This window comes from Rhipicephalus sanguineus, chromosome 11 (assembly GCF_013339695.2).
Source record: "Rhipicephalus sanguineus isolate Rsan-2018 chromosome 11, BIME_Rsan_1.4, whole genome shotgun sequence".
Lineage (NCBI taxonomy): Eukaryota > Metazoa > Arthropoda > Arachnida > Ixodida > Ixodidae > Rhipicephalus > Rhipicephalus sanguineus.
The window spans coordinates 2,448,667-2,465,552 of record NC_051186.1 but is presented as its reverse complement, the minus strand read 5'-3'; the positions used below and the strand labels follow the sequence as shown (position 1 = coordinate 2,465,552).

General features: G+C 47.8%; 1 protein-coding gene across 1 annotated transcript; it reads right to left on the bottom strand.

The window, feature by feature from the left end:
* Positions 1-1,929: 1,929 nt before the first annotated feature.
* On the bottom strand, positions 1,930-9,171 carry LOC119373637 (uncharacterized). Its single transcript, XM_037643691.2, has 2 exons — positions 9,008-9,171; positions 1,930-3,084 (listed from the first exon to the last, which is right to left on the bottom strand). The coding sequence occupies exon 2, from the start codon at positions 2,938-2,940 to the stop codon at positions 2,200-2,202; it is 741 nt and encodes a 246-aa protein (XP_037499619.1). The 5' UTR covers positions 2,941-3,084; positions 9,008-9,171; the 3' UTR covers positions 1,930-2,199.
* Between the last annotated feature and the right edge of the window lie 7,715 nt (positions 9,172-16,886).

The following is a 16,886-nucleotide window of genomic DNA, read 5'->3' as shown; positions in this document are numbered from 1 at the left end:
AGCAGTGTTCGAGAAGCTTCTCGATTGTAGTAGATCGTTTCGTTAAGATTTCGCGCCGCACGCGAATGTTCCAGCTTTATCGAGAGATAACGCCGCCACCAGCGATATCGCTGGAAAGTTCGATGGCGCCTGCATAAAAGCCGACGCACTTGACCGCTTGTCAGTTGATCGACGGTCGACGCTCTGTTCGCCGCTATCAGTGTATCGCTGTAGTTTGACGTTCAGTTTCCTGGCCACAAGTTCGGCCAAATAAACAGTTTCATCTCGGACGTGCAGACTGCTGTCTTCGTCGACGTCACGACCACGTGACAATATTGCAGTAATGTAAGGTTATGAGAATACATCATGACTGACTACTTCGGCAACTATACGATACCGAACACCAGGCACGTAGGCAAGCACCCCCCCCCCCCGAATTTCGTCCAGCCTTCTATATTCCCGGGCAGCTTTTTTTGCCATGGAAAGACTCTTTCGAACGATTAGGCCTTGCCCCATACCCCCCCCCCCCCCCCGAAAAAGAAAATCCTGGCTACGTGCCTGCCGAACACCTTAGTTTAGTAATTCGGCGTCAACTTCCCAAGGTGACCGTCTATGGGGCATACTGGTCAGATTTTCGGGCGAAGATATTCCCGTTCAAGGAAAAAACCAATTTCCAATGACACTAGTGTTTGAATAAAAAGACGAGGGCGCCGACCACAAGAGGATAAACAGTGTACTGGCGTTTCGGCTTCCAGAACCGAAGCCTTGTTCACAATCATCATTAAACCTAGATTGCGAACAAGGCTCCCGTTCTGAGAGTAGAAACGCGAGTACATTGTTTATCCTCTTGTGGTCGGCGTCCTCGTCTTTTAAATGCGAATGCATTTCTTAGTAGGGCTATGTCAGGCGTCGGTCGGTGTCCGCGCGCCTCTCCGCTCTCACTTCCTCTCCCATAGCAACAGCTGCGGGCGCGCGCGCTTATCCTCGCCCCTAGCAACCGGAGCAGGCGGTGCGGGCGGAGTAGCGGAGAGTGAGTGGAGAGGAGGAGCGCGCTCTGGCGTGTGAGGGCGCTCGCATCGCGGGAGCTCGGCGGAGCTCCCGCGTGTGTGGAGAGAGTGTAGGAGAGGGTAGGTGCAGTGCTTCGCCGCTCCTTCTCTCGCCGTTCGCTCTCTCTCCTCCCTGCGCCACCGCCTCAATGCAGTGCGTTTGAAACGCGTTTGTAGCGTTTGTGCTGCCTTGGCACAGCCTGAACGCGTCTGTGCTGCATTGAAGGCGGTGGCAACATCCCTGAGAATATTACGAACGCACGTAGGAAGCGTTCGTTGAAAGAGGCGCCCAAAAGGGAGATACTTGTGCGCGTCAAATTACTACGCCGTGTACTCTCGGCGCAAGAAATGCATTCGCATTTCCTCACGATTCCCTTCGGGGAGGTGGGGGCATTTTTTTACACAATGATTCGTCCAGGCCAGACGGGTGTCTGTCGAAGCCTTGATTTTACACTATTGCTTGTATCAACCAACTGCTGTAGTAGGCTAGGCACGAAACAGATTGGCATCTAAGGTATCATTGAAGCTTGTATAGCAATTTCGATTTCGTAAGCGTCATATGTCACTTTGTTCAGGACTTAAACCAACAACGATGTTGCGTCTGAACGCATTCCGAGCGGCAGCGTGATGAACCGCTTCGATGCCCGAAACCTGGTGCATGTTCCAGTCCTTGGGGATACTCGGAATATTCTCATTGTCATTTCCAAAATATTGGTGACCCGAAAGAAGCCACTCCTCTTGGTCAATTTTATGATATTGAAGTAATTCAAGTGCCTGACTTCTTGTCAGAGGCTCTTGGTTTAATTTTAAATAATTCACTCATTTTTATCATGCTGCCCCAACCATCTGTTCTTTCACGCCTGGTGCCGTTTATGAGCAAACTCGAATATTCAAGCAACATTACGAGGCAGCAGAGGCGGGTAAGATGGCACATTTATATTCTCATGAGCTCGCGAGGTATGACTTCCTTTGAGGTTGAACGCGCAATAAATGGCGTGAAGAGAATGGCGAGATTTGTTTCAGAGACAACATCTGTCGTGTGATGCACAGTATATATGGCCTGAAAATGAAAGCTTTAGACTTGAGGGAAATTCAGATCGCAAAAACGTGAAGTCATTGGGGAGGATAAAATGTAACCATTCCTATCTGCTGCAGCTGTTTCGAGCCTCGCAGTTTATTTCGCATATTGTCGCAGTTGCACGCCCGCATTAGATTTCTGCGCGATCAGATCGAGGTCGGGCTTGAAGGGCGTCAACGTTCGGCCGTCGACAGAAATCGGTAGCTCAGTGAGAACATAGCGGATCTTGAGCGGCGAGTGTCCTCCCTCCGAACGGACGGCGCCTACGAAGTCCAGGAAGTGCTGGGCCGTGCAATGGCGAACACCGTAACTTCCGCACATGTAGTTCATCAGCTTCCTGCCGAAGATGTGGGTGCGGACGTCTTTGCAGGTATCGTACACTGCTTCGGCGTAACTCCTTTCAACTGCGTAAACAATCTCTGTGGCCGATGGGTTGGGACACTTATTCCCCTCGGTGCGGTTAGCGAAGACGGCGACGAAATGGGACTGGAACGGCGAGCATAACGCCTGGCAGACGACGTTCTGGAACTTCTTGAAGCATTCACTACCTCTGCGAACGCCCAGGTAAATTAGCTTTTTGAACTCGGACTTGAACACCTCCGCCTGCTCGGAGCTGCAGCAGGCAAGTGCGGTCTGACTCTTAGTGTCGAGCAGTTCGAGACACGCGTCCTCGAGATAGTCACTTCTTATGGGACCTGGAGCACGCTTGATTGCGCATGGAAGCCGCTTGCCAGTCGCATAGTCCGTGCCGCAGTATCCGTACGTGACGCAATCAGACAGTGTCGAGGACACTAGCGCGGCACATACAGCGACCGTAAAAAGGCAGCTGCCGCACATTGTCACATGCGCTCGTTGCAGTCCTCAACGATGAACCAGGTACGATTGCCGCTTCTTCCTTTTATACGGCAGGCAGTGCTCGATATCCTTGTGAAACATGCAGCCTTGGCCCGTACAAAATTAGATACCGCAGCGTCACTGGACCTGCACACAACGCACGCGCACGAAATCAAGACATGATTAGTTGTATAAGTCCTGCAGTGCAACTTGTAATCCTCGAAGCAATTCTGCCTATAAAAGCGTGCGATTCGTAACACGCTCGGCAAACATCATTCAAATGTTTAAGCGCCAAGCAACGTGTGTAGAAAGACACTTCTTTACACATCTACCAGTACCCTTTTCATATGTACGTCCCTCATGCCTCCCTCACGAAAGAGGGGATTGGTACGGGCGAGCAAGCCCATTAAGGACATAATTAGCAAAATTAGACCAGACACAATAGTACTTTCATTGATAACGTAAGTCCACTTTTTCACAGGATAGAAACTGTAATTGTACGTGTATGGAGTTCAATTATGTGACACTATATACGCTGTGACAAATTGGTAAACATGGGGTGTCGGTGGAGCCGATATTTCGACAAGCGGACTTGTCTTCTTCAAGGCTGCAACTGCTTTCCTTAGCGCTTGTGTGTATATGCTTCGTACCCTCTCTTCTAATCCAAACAAAGGAGGAGAAGGGGGCAACTGTGAAAGCGGGAGTGGGGGAGAGGCCACCATGACGAATTGAGTGAGTCAAAAGGAAAGAGGTATTCAGTGAAAAAAAGAAACAAAAGAAAAAGTAAAAATAAATTATATAAAATATTTAAAAAAGGAGGCGGGAGAGAGAATGAGAGAGGGAGGGGGGTAGTGTCAGAAGGAAGCGCCACTTGACAATGATAGGTCAGAAATTCCTAGAATGTCTGCTAATTCCTGCTATATACGCTGATTTATGTTTACGAACTCGAGCGCACAGTCTTGGTGGCATGGCGGGCAAGAAGCTCGTACAAAGGATTCACAAAGCGAAATGCAGACTAGGCGCAATGGTGTTCTATAACATGACACGATCTAGCTCTAAATAATATATCGTTTCTTTTCATAGTAGAATTCCGTGCACATTTCGCAATTCCATGTTCGCTGTATGATTGAAATATATTGTTTCGAATCTGTTTTTTCGAAGAGAAAGCAGAAAGTTATAATTTCGTTTTACAGTACTCAATGAGCAAAACCAACACACTTAAAGCTGTTGCCACAGCACAGTTATGGGTAACGAGGTCATAGAAATCATTACCTCACGAAAGCTGTAACAGTGCTGACTGCATAGACTTCGCGGTATACTGCGGCAAGAAGTAGGTAATCTCAGCCGCACAATGCAAAATTCATATGACTATGTCAGGTGAAAGGTATGCTCTTCGTACTTAAAGGGGTACTGACACCATTTTTCAAAGGCGAGTTTACTCTGCGATACAAATCTTCTGTATACAGAGACGGCTCTGAGTAAGTGTGAAGATCAGCAAATGCTGATAAGATATTTCATTTTGATATTCAAGTCAATATTCCCGTGGCACACCTACCAATACAGGCACTAGCTTGACGCCAGGTTACGGTACTAATTCTGGTGACTTCACGCAGCAGTCTGGTTAGTTTGATGACGCCAGGTGCCAAAACTTCCAAAATGGCCGCTTGAGCGTCACAAACAGAGCCACAATGCGGAGCGGCCGTGGAAACGCCACGATTACTTGAGCGAGCACGTGATGAGGTGCTCATACCGTGTTGTGACGTCAGGGTGCAGTAGAAGGCGAAACTTCTTTTAAAACACGGAGTGTAATTACTTTTTCAGGGTGCACTAGCGCTTAGCAGTACATTTTCTAGGTTCTCCAGGGCTTGGCCTTTCATTTGACGCAAAGACGCGACAACTGAAAAGTTACTGTCAGTACCCCTTTAAGTTATATATAGCAACATTACCATGAGCCTATTCGCGGTTTTCGTTAATCCAAGCCCCACCTTTACCTTCATCTATTAGCGAAATAAAAGGATACGCACAATCTAACATTCTCAATAGTGAAAAATATTTCTAGCGCATTGCATGGATGTTTCCTTAGCCATTACACTGTACGTAAATGTGTAGTAGACAGTGCTTCTACAGTTCTCGCCCTTTAAATGTGTAAACTGTTCTGCTCTGCTGAACTGCGTAGATCAATACACAGCAGGCGCCTCGGTGAAATCAAGATATCGCACAATATTGGACGGGTGTTTCTGATTTCAGACTGCGGTTAACAAATTTAGTGAAGCTCCACATGCCTTATAAAAACCTCCTTCGGCACGTACACTGCAAATGTGCAAGTGAATATTTTCGCTGCCAGGCTATTAGTATAGCGTAATCGCTAACCGCCTTAGAGGAACAGTAGTTTAGGTTATTTAAACTTGTGTGAAAAAATCAAAGCGAGAATAAATCATTACACCCAGCTTGTCATATTGAATTAGCCTAAGCGATCACGTAATGACATTTACACTTTAGCTGCGGCACCAGCTGGCGCTGGACAGTTGGATCACGAGGGCAGCATCGCACGAGCATAGCTAAACTACACCACATTATTTCTAAAAAATGAATTGTTATTAAAAGACGAAATGCATAAAGAAAATTTTTATCGATTGTCAGGCAGCTCAAGAGATTGAACATTTCATTTCCTCATGAGCGAAATTTGTTTTTAGCCTTACTAGCCTTACTTTCTAAAAGGGGCGATTGATAATGTCAGGCATGCAGTATTACGCAGGCTAAACACACGGGCCAGGACGCATTGCTACATCACACATTTCCTTTCACATAGAAAAGCAATCTTAAAGGTCGTAGACCAAGCCACGAAGCCCTTTCTACTGCGTGGGCGCGGAACAGCACAGTATGTTGTCCCCTCTCCTCTTTCATCTTCCCCTAACTGGTCTTCCACCTCTCTTCGATGGCATACCGGGTATTCGGTATGGTCTATACGCGGATGACGTTACCACCTGCTCGTGCGCAGGGTAAATTGGGGCAATTGAAAGCAATTTCCAAGAAGCGGCAGAAATAGTGAGTGACTACGCTAAGTACTGTGGCTTCATATGCGCCCTCGATAAGTCGGAGCTGCTCCTCGTCTCACCGAGAAACAAACTCGCATCCAACTCGGCCAGTTTCAATTAACGACTGGAGGGAAACACGCTACTTCCATCTCGGAGCGTAAAGATACTGGGAATGTTTTTATAATCGGATTACACCAACACAATATTACTCAAGAAGCTTGAAAATGCAACAGCCCAAGTTACTCACATGAGCCGGCGAATAACAACTAAGACAGGAGGCATGGAGGAGGCGGACACATTTCGCCTGTCCAAGCCTTTGTCGTGTCTCGAATAACTGATGCTATACTGTAAGCACGACTCAGTGTGACGGAGATGAAGAAAATCGGCACAATGACCAGAAAGGCATATAAGCAGGCACTGGGTCTACCGATCAGCACTTCAACAGAATGTTTCCTGCGGCTAGGAGAGCACAATACCGCCGAGGAGCTGATCGAGGCACATCTCTCCAGCCAGCGAACATGATTGGCAGTCACAGAAACGGGGATCCTCTCAATTCTGAGGCTCTCAGCCCTTCTTAACCACCCACCTCTTCAGACTGTAAGCAATACCCCATGCCACGTACAACAACATCACCGCCCCGCAGTATGCACCCAGTGCACTACAAACACAGAAGGGAAGCCCAGGCTCGTTCCATTCACAAGCAATATGGGCGTTAACCTTCCACAGCCTACACGAATGTGGCGTCCTACCCCGGACAAGCAGATACTACAGCCACCGTTATCATCAATAAAGAACGTCAGAGTACCCCACTGATCTCCCGAAGCCATCCCACGCACGCCAAGAAAGCGGCCGTATCCCTCGCCGTCTTCCGAACCGACGTTGAAGTCGTCATTACCGGCTATCATCAGGCATGCCGCAGCTTTGAAAATTGGCCATAAGTATGTGCTCAGAACTATCAACCAAAAGCCGCCAACGAGACCAGTCATGATCGTCTGGGCGCCATTTCATCGCGGCATTCCTGGCAACGAGATCGCCAACCTCGTGTCTCGAGAGCTGATTCACCGAACCGACGCTGAGGAAGCCGAGTCCGAATCCATGCATCCTCTATTCTTGTTCCACGACATCACGCATCATTACAACCTAACCTTCAAAGATCTTAACATCAAACATGCCTACACCGCATGAGACTAAACGTTGCCTATACGAACTACTTCAAGGACAAGAATAAAGTGTCTGCCTCGCCATTATGTATCCAATGCAACGCCCCAGAAGACCTGAAAAATGTTCTGTGTGACTGCGGGCAAGGCGCACCAGAGAGAAAATCTCTGAACACGGCATTACACCGTCAACGGGTCTCCAGCTTACAACTGCGGCATATTCTGGGGCCACCTGGCAAAGCACCACCTGTGCGTTACGCGCCACGAAAGCGCTGTTGACGTTCTTGCGGGTCATGAGTCTTAACGAAACTTTGTATATAGTGTAATCTGTGTGTTCGTCTGTGGCTGTGTGTGCCGTCAAGTGATTATCAGTGTATATATCATAATCATCACCCAGCACCAGAAGAAGCATGTCAGGCGAATAGCCAGGCTGACATCTCCAGCATTTCATTAAAACATTTCTCTGTCTCCATTTGCCGCAGTACACTGCACCTACTACTGATGACTTGCATGGCGAATACCTACGAGTCATCGCTAAGTTGAGGTCACTGATAAGAACGATACTCACACTTCTTAACTGAATTGTAACTCGAAGCGTATTGCAATATTTAGATACAGTTGAACCAGACATTGCAAGCCTTCATCGACATCATAGATTCTAGTACATGTTCTCCGCTGCAGTCGTAGAATAACCGGACTATAAAATAGTTCTCGGTTGTGACAGCCTGAGCATGCGTGATAAAGGCTGCTATGTTTGCGCGTTTATCACCTAATCCTTCATTTTCGTTCCTTCTCTCTCTTTTTGAATTCTCTCTCCTCCCGTGGGGTGAAGCAAATCGGATGCAACCTCGTTAACCCTTCTGCTTTTCCCTCGTTTCTCTCTCCACTACCGTGAATATTGTCACAGGGTCGTGACGTAGACGAAGGCAGCAGTCGGCGTGTCCAAGGTGAAACTCTATATTTGGCCGAACTTGTGGCCGGGAAGCGGAAATCAAACTACAGCAATACACACTGTATACTGATAGCGGCGAACAGATAGTCGGCCGTCGATGAACTGCCCTGCGGTAAGGCGCGTTATCGCTGGTGACCGCGTTAATTCGAGAACAATCTCAACTGTTCGCGTTTGCGCGCTCAAGCCTATAAGTACTTGCAAACGAAGCCGTGAACTCATTATGGAACGCACCAAGATCGCAGCACACACGACTGCATCGACTGGACCCACCTCGCGACCTTCGGCCCCCGTCTGGACTCTCTCGACTCGAGACGACGGTGCTTTGCCGACTCTGGCTTGGTGCGGCATTTACCAACTTTTCTGCATGCCGAACCGGCATGGATGATAGCGCTGCTTGCAACCACTGCGGTTGCGAGAAAAGAACACGTTCAAAGAACACGTTCTTTGACGCTGCCTTCGCTACAGCACGCACAAGTTGTCGTTAGTGGCCATGTTGGCCCATCTTCACGACAGGCCCCTGTCAGAAGAAACAGTATCGGAATGTCGACCTAAAATGTCGTCGCAACGGAAATCTATCAAGGCTTTAATAAATTATTTTGCGCGGCAGTGGCCTATTGAACCGACCGTAATACTTCCACGTCTCACCTTTTCATTTTTTTTAGTGCGCATGGATTTCTCTTCGCTCTCTCTTATTTTCACCTATCTTTCCCCCTCCCTCTAATGTAGGGTAGCAAACCGGATAATTCAATCCTAGTTAACCTCCCTCCCTTTCCCTCGTCCGTACCTTTCTCTCTCTCTTCTCTCTGTCAATGCTTGCTCACTAACATTCTCTTTCTCACACTATAATAAACGCATCTGTGACATTATCTTTAATCTGGGGAGGCGCAGGGCTCGCCTTCATACAAGAGATAAGTTGCATAACTTACCTGAAGTGTGCATGACATGGCTCACAGAGCTTGCTGCTCAAGCAAACAGAAATCCATTACCCGTGTCCTGCTTACCCTTGCACAATAATGTGCTCTACTTAAAAACACCTACATCGATGTCTTCCACGTAGTCGCAGAAAGCCGGATACATTTCGCTTGCAGGAGCAAGGTGGATTGCTTTTTTTTTTCGCTTTCTCTTTGTCTTCCTCAAGCAAGTATGCAGCTGCGGCACACTGCGTTTGTTATCGTGCATGTGTGTTTCGAGGATATTTTAAAATTACTTGCGCATTGTCATGTCACAATCCGCGCGTGTCAATGCGAATACGGAAGTTGCACAACAGGTATATTGTTGAAGACTGTACCGGATGGTTGTGTAGAATGTAGCAGCCCACGCAGATCAAAACGTGTGTGTGTGTGTGTGTGTGTGTGTGTGTGTGTGTGTGCGCGTGTGTGTGTGTGTGTGTGTGTGCGTGTGTGTGTGTGTGTGTGTGTGTGCGTGTGTGTGTGTGTGTGTGCGTGTGTGTGTGTGTGTGTGCGTGTGTGTGTGTGCGTGTGTGTGCGTGTGTGTGTGTGCGTTTGTGTGCGTGTGTGTGTGTGCGTGTGTGTGTGTGTGTGTGTGTGTGTGCGTGTGTGTGTGTGTGTGTGTGTGTGTGTGTGCGTGTGTGCGTGTGTGTGTGTGTGTGTGTGTGTGCGTGTGTGTGTGTGTGTGTGTGTGTGTGTGTGCGTGTGTGTGTGTGTGTGTGCGTGTGTGTGTGCGTGTGTGTGTGTGTGTGTGTGCGTGTGTGTGTGTGTGTGTGTGCGTGTGCGCGTGCGTGCGTGCGCGCGCGCGCAAGAAAGTTGAAGCATACAAGCTAGAAAAGTATAGAGAGCTTTGAATATTAGTAAATAATGGTTACTTTAGACGACATAGTGTTGTTCAGGTTTGAAATGAACAGTGACCTCTTCTCATTTTCTCGTCCAGGTTGTGTCACTAAATTTAGAAGTTCATAATTGGTAGGTCTACAGAATTCAAGCCAGGAAATAGTACCTCCGAGCAGTTTCTAGCAACAACTGAAATATGTTTCAGTTGTTGCTAGAAACTACCTATGTAGCCGAAGACGTCGTAGAAATATCTGAACCTCGTATTTCACAATTTTGTCAGTTCGGATTATGCGGTAAACTATTTGAAGACATTTCTTGAACCACTTCCTCAGCCTGACACGATGCATAGACATCTGTAAGTGTCTGGTTCACGATAGAATAGCTCACTCGTTTTAAAAAAAGGCAGAAGTTCGGGGAAAGGCGGAAGCTTGACGGGATGAAATATTCGTCAACACGGGGTGTCGCTCGAGCGGACGTTTCGACAAGCGGACGTGTCTTGTACATGTCGCAGTTTTCAAGAAGACCAGTCCGCTTGTCGAAACGTCGGCTCCAGTGACACCCCGTGTTGACGAATTTTCCATCACTGGTTTTAAGCGATGCTCCTATAACTAACAGATTGCGGTGGCGGCGTCGTAGGCAAAAAAAAAAAAAAAAATTACGGAAGCTTCGCGCTAGTGGTGTCAAGCCTGAACGAAGCCTGAAAAGGAGAGCGCAGCTGGGTGACCTTCCTTGTGTCTTTTTATTTATTTTTTTATTTCATTGTTCTCTTCGCTTTCTCTGTTTCTTCGATCTCTCTACTTTTATATCTGTTTTTTACCATTCTTTTCTTCCTCTCTCCATATATTTCTTTCTATTTCTCGCTCTTTGTATCTTACTTTCTATCTCTTCCTCTTTCTCTCTTTCTATGTTTCTCTTTATTTCTCTCTTTCTTTCTCTTTCCGCCTTGCTCTCCGGTTTTCCTCTCTCTTTTTCGTGTCTGTTTGTTTTTATCTCTTTCTTTTTCTACGTCTTTCTCAGTCTTTCTATCTTTTTTATGTCTTTATTTCATTTATTTCTGTCTATTTCTCTCTCCCTCATCCCTTCTATCGCTTTCTTTCTCTCTCTCTCTTTCTAACGTGTTCGTTTTCGTTTCACACTCGCACCTGCTGTACATGGCAGTGGGGCTTGCCCAATTCCTGTGGCGCACACCCACCTGAGTAGTTTTTCACGACGGAGCACAACTTACCGATAGCTTAAACAGCTTCACTGTAAACAGAATGAAGAGAGCGCGTGCCGGTTCATGATGATGACAGTTTTTTACGACGGAGAACAAGTCACCGACAGCTTAAAGAGCTTCACTGTTAAGAACGCGGTGCCGGCGAGCGTACAGAAATACGACCGTCGACGGTGCGTCGGTCGCATGTCTGTTGGTATGCCGCCGTTTTCCAATAACTGATGCTTTCTCATTTTGGGCTTGTCGGCGATCAGCCGTTTCTAATATGGCAATTTGATCTTTTGTCGAGGTGACTTGTCATTTCGCGTTGCAACATTCCATAGTTGCCTGGACATAAACGCATGACCGTCGTTGTTGCCTGTAGCAGCTCAGGTGTAGCGCGGCTAAGCGCGTGGATGAAGGTTCGATTCCGGGCATGGAGGAAGGAAGCCAGAGGCGTAGCCAAGGGGGGGGGGGGTTCCACCTTCTTCCCGCCGGAAATTTTTAGTTTTGCTTGCGTGCATATACACGCACACATACAAACGCACGCACGAACGTACATAAAGTATGATTGAACCCCCCCCCCCCAAAAAAAAATATTTCTGGGTACGCCCCTGAAGGAAACAGTTAGGAGGAAACATTGCGCAATGCGAAAGAAAGAAAGAAAGAAAGAAAGAAAGAAAGAAAGAAAGAAAGAAAGAAAGAAAGAAAGAAAGAAAGAAAGAAAGAAAGAAAGAAAGAATCTCAGTAATTCTATCAATGGGAGAGAGAAAGAGAGCAAAGAAAAGGCAGACAGGTTAACATAGACTACACTTTACTTGCTGCCCGCACAGAAGGTCAGAAGGAGGGGGCAAAAAAACAATAAAGAGAGGAAGAAGATGAGAAGAAAGAAGGAAAGAAAGAACAAGTGATAGGCACGGGCACAAATCGGCATTCATCGCAAATGCACGGAGAGTCGCAACCAAGACCCGTTCTAGAGTTCGATTCTTCTGCGGCTGTTGTAGAAAAATTGGAGTGAAATTGATCATATTGATAAAAGGTTTTCAAGGACTGGTTCCAGCTGTGGCCAAGTGACAGAGGCTCACGCTGCGATGCAGTAAAGTCCCTTTATTCATGGAGCGTTCAGAGAGAAGGCAGGTTAGATTTACACAGCTGTCGGTCACCCACGGCTTCTTCGAAGAGGAGCGCCAATTTAGCTCTCGTTGCTGTGGTTACTCATGTTGAGAATATGGACTCTCTTCTCGGTCATCTTATATCTTTCCCTCTTCTTCAACCCCCCCCCCCGTCATTGCGCAGCACTGTGCTCCCTTGTGGGTTGCAGAAATAGGCGTCATTCCTAACCTCACACTACTGCCATGTATTCGGAACTATGTGAAATGATGGTCAAAATGATTACTTAAATTTGAGCGTAATGCAGTGTTTATGAGAGTTTGTTATGCTTGGTTTGCTTGGCCTTCAAAGTGCTGGCTGTCGTCCTCAACACCGAATAACTGAAAAGTGAAAGATGAGTTGCTTATATTTAAAAAAACACACACAAAAGAAAAACTGATTCGCGTACAGGCGAATTTCACGCATAAGTACAGCTAGGTCACTTAGGCAGCGACAAGAGTGGGAATTGATACTGCAGATTGTGCAGAGACAAACTTTTGCTATCTGTGTGTTGGGCTGTAATAGGCATTGTACCATACGAAGCTAGGAGCAGAATCTAGATACACACGGGAAGTACCGCGCAGACTGTCAACTGAGCGCTTTATTGAAAAAGAAGAAGAAAACTTATAGTCATAGTCGCCTCCAATAGCAGCGGGTTGCATGCTAACGGAAATGAAAACAGGCAGTATGAGTGAAAAGAGACGAAGAATCAAAGTTGGACACGAGCACTTGAAGAGACGGGTTTATTATTTGAAGAGCTTTGTCTGAATACTAAGCTTTAATCAACGGCTCGATTCACCAGGGTATTTAACGGCACACTGCACGGAAGTAATACTGAAAGACGAGCTAGTTGGTATGAGTGCATCGTAACTTATTTTAGCGCACACTGACACACGGACACAGAAAAGAAGGGTACACCACAAGCGCTTCTATCAACTGTCAGTGTGCGCTAAAATAAGTTACGAGGCACACTGCACGCCATGCGACGGCAACACCATCTTAAAGAAAGCAGGTGATTTGGCTCGCTGAAGCTCGAAAAAAAAAAGCTTGTGAAATCTTAGAGGCCTATTCCATGTTGAAAGCAGACACTGAAAAATCACGTTATCGCACCTTTTGTGGCGCTGACTGAAGCAGCTATTAAATTTGTTGGCGATTGTTAAATTCAGCCATTCCTCACATCGCAACCATGAATCTGCTATACGAATCATTTTCCTCTTCGACTTTTTTATTTGTTTTTCTTTCGTTCAACGTTTCTTCCGTGTGTATATTACACTTGCGTCTGCGAACAATAAACAGTAGAAAGGTTGCGCACGTGCCTGTCCCTTGTCACCTAGTCGTCCTTTGTGTTAGAAATACAGCGCAGGAAATATGAAAACCCTTTACCTCCATGGAGCACTCATACCTTGCATCGTATACGGCACCGACTTCTTATCGACTCTGCGGATGATTATGAACGATTCATCGACCAATGTCACGAAAAATAGGCTTGCCACTTCAACCCCACGTTAGATCCCATAACATGTTTGAGCAATGGGAAGCCACCATTCGCAGCGAATGACCCTTATTGGCTCGTTGGTAGGCCTAGGGCAGCAGATGAAATGAAAGACGCTAGGCTGTCATCTCTTCACACATGTCAAATTTTTGTAAAAAAAATGTTCTGAAACAATCGATCGGTGAATCAGTTCCCAACGAACGGTCTTTCTGATCACGCAATATAATTGTATCGGGTAATTGAAGAGCGTCATAGTACGCGATCGAGAAATTAGAGCGCGAGGAAACGAATGGAACTGAAACTGCTATGAGCAAAGAGTTAATATAGCTCAAGGCATTTCTCATGCTATCGGCACAAAATTGTCACTCGTACCATCTTCATAAGCAAACGGAAGCATTCTTGGCAAAGTCGCAGGGCTGGTAGGTGTTTAGAATTATTCTTGCCGCCTTGTCGATCTGACTTAGCTCTAGCTGACTCCTCGGCTTGGCTTCGTGGTTCCCAAATGAAAAAAATTAGTGTCTGTTCCAATGGATGGCTTCAGAAACGTCCACTTTTCCTTTGAAAAACATGCGCTGCGTAGCCAGACACTACGACGCCGTGGAGTGTCGCGACTGAGCGCCGAGGAGTGTCGAGTTTACTGATAAAGCATTCATGATGTAGGGAGGCGCCAACTAAGACGGCACATAAGGGGGGCACAGGATGACGCGCTTTTCTTGTGTGGCGCGTTATTCGCGCCTCCCTACACCATCAATCAAAACCAACTAGCCTAATCTTTATTATACTGATAAAGCATGTGACCACAGGAAAAAGAGTCGCTTAGGCAACACAGCAGCACCTCGCGGTAGCACCTCGACCACAAAGACCACTGCCTGATATTAGGCCTTATTCGTACGTAGCTACTGCCGTATTCACTGGGACACGAGCGAGAAGCGATGAAGCGCCGAACGAGACCGTGGCGTCGTCTTCTTCACTCACCATGATGTCATTTATCTTCGTTAAATATGCAGGCGAGTCTTCAACATGCGTCGAAGTCGTACCGGCTAGAGGACTCAACACCTGGTGAGCCCATAGCCCGATAGCCGGTAGAGCGGTGATCTAGTGAAGTAGATGATAGACTGAGGCGGAACGCCAGGCTTGTAGACTTTATGCAGATCTGGAACAAACAAGTGCAGAGCAAACGGTAATAGAGACACTTGTGGTGTGTTGGCCACTCACTTGAACAGCCTAGGGTGCTATGCAGGATGGCCCGAGCTTCTCGGGCACACGAGTTTGCTCCGAGCTCGCGTTACGGCGGTCATGACAGGAAGACAGTGCGGAGCACGCGATAGCAGCGTTGATAAAAACGGCTGCAAGAAAGAGCATGGCGTCACAAGCGCACGTGCAGCATTTGCGGCGGTTTTCAAAGGAACACCGCGTGCGAACGCGTCAGCGCCGCCACTCAGGCAACATTTCAGCAGTGCAGCGACGCCAGCGTGATTGTCGCGCTATCTTTTTGCCAACTGATCATCGCGCCTCCCACGGGCGTGTTCGTGGGCGTTTGTCCTCTTTGGTGGTGGTGGTAACAACTTTATTCAGAACTCCGGCAAATTCGTGGCCTGGGCCTAGGCCGCCCCCGAGGAGGACCGGAGACCCTGTCTCCTCGCCGCCTCACGGGCTTGCTGGATGGCCCACAGTTGATCTTGCAGGTTTGAGCTGCGCAGCGCGGCCGTCCACCGCGCCGCAGCTTCATCTGGGGAGACTGCATGTTCTTCGCCTATAACCGCGCATTCCCAGAGAATGTGCCTAAGAGATGCGTGAGTCCAGCCGCATAATTTGCAGTTATCGTCTGAATAGACGTCTGGGTATATCCTCCTGAGGTGAACGGGGTTGGGGAAGGTCTGGGTTTGTAATTGCCTCCAATCTACCGATTGGGCCCTGTCGAGTTTGGGGCTTGGGGGTGGATAAATACACCTGGATTTTTGATAAAATTTTGTAATGTCACAGTATCTAGTCATTCTGTCTCTCTCTGTCCAGCCCTCCTCTGGATTTGCATCCCCTGGAGAGGACCTTTCTACACGAGCGCGGAACGTGAGACCTCGCGCTACGCGATGGACCTCTCCATTGAGGTTGGGTACGGGGGTGTGGGGGGACGTATGAGCCGGGAACCATATAATGTGTCGTTCCTCCGTCTCTTCAGAGGTGATATAATTCGCGTTCGCTTTGAGGATAGCCGCGGCCTCTGGTGAAATTCTGCCTTGTGCATAATTTCTGACCGCCGCCTGCGAGTCACTTATTATATACCTGCAACCGGGGCAAACGATGGCTAGGGCGATCGCCACTTCTTCCGCTGCCTCAGGGTTTTTTTCCGCGTACACTACACGAGCTGACCAATTGTTTATCAGTGTTGAGGACTGCCACTGCGAATGCACGTTGATCCGCGTATTCTGCTGCGTCTACAAACAGCGCTTCCTTGTCCCTACCGAATGCTTGTAGTAAAGACCTGGCTCTACTCTCTCTTCGACCCTGATTGAGTTCGGGATGCATGTTCTTAGGTAGGCTAGCCACCTGGAGCTTTTCTCTGATCGAGCTGGGGAGGGATGTCTTGTCGCCGTGCTGCTTGTGATAGGCTATCCCCAGTTTGTCCAGGATGCTCCTGCCCGTTCGTGTCCTGGTTAGTCTCTCGAGTTGCGAGATCTGTTGAGCCTCTATCAACTCTTCGAGCGTATTGTGGATGCCCAGCTGTAGTAGAAGTTCCGTGCTTGTGCTATCAGGAAGGCCCAGCGCCATCTTGTGTGTTCTTCTAATTAGAGTGTTAAGCTTGGCCTTTTCTGCAGTGTACCAGTTGTGGTAGGCGGCCACGTAGGTTATGTGACTAATGACGAAGGAGTGTATGAGTCGGACGACACTGGCCTCCTTCATACCGCGATGTCTGTTGGTGATTCTTCTGATGAGCCTCATCGTGTTCGTGATTTTAGTCTCCAGATTCCTGATCGTTGCTCCGTTGGCGCCGTTGGATTCTATGATGAGTCCAAGCACCGTTATCTGCTTGACCCTTGGTATTTCGTTTCCTTCTTTGGTGCGTACGCAGATGTCTTCGTGCTCGGCATGCCGGATGTAACACTTGGGGGGCCTTCCCTTAAGCGTCGGGCGGTAGAGGAGAAGTTCAGATTTTTCTGGCGAGCAGACAAGACCGGTTCCTACGAGGT

What these genes read in the sequence shown, in the direction of transcription:
- LOC119373637 (XM_037643691.2), bottom strand. Translation starts at nt 2,940, where the DNA reads ATGTGCGGCAGCTGCCTTTTTACGGTCGCTGTATGTGCCGCGCTAGTG.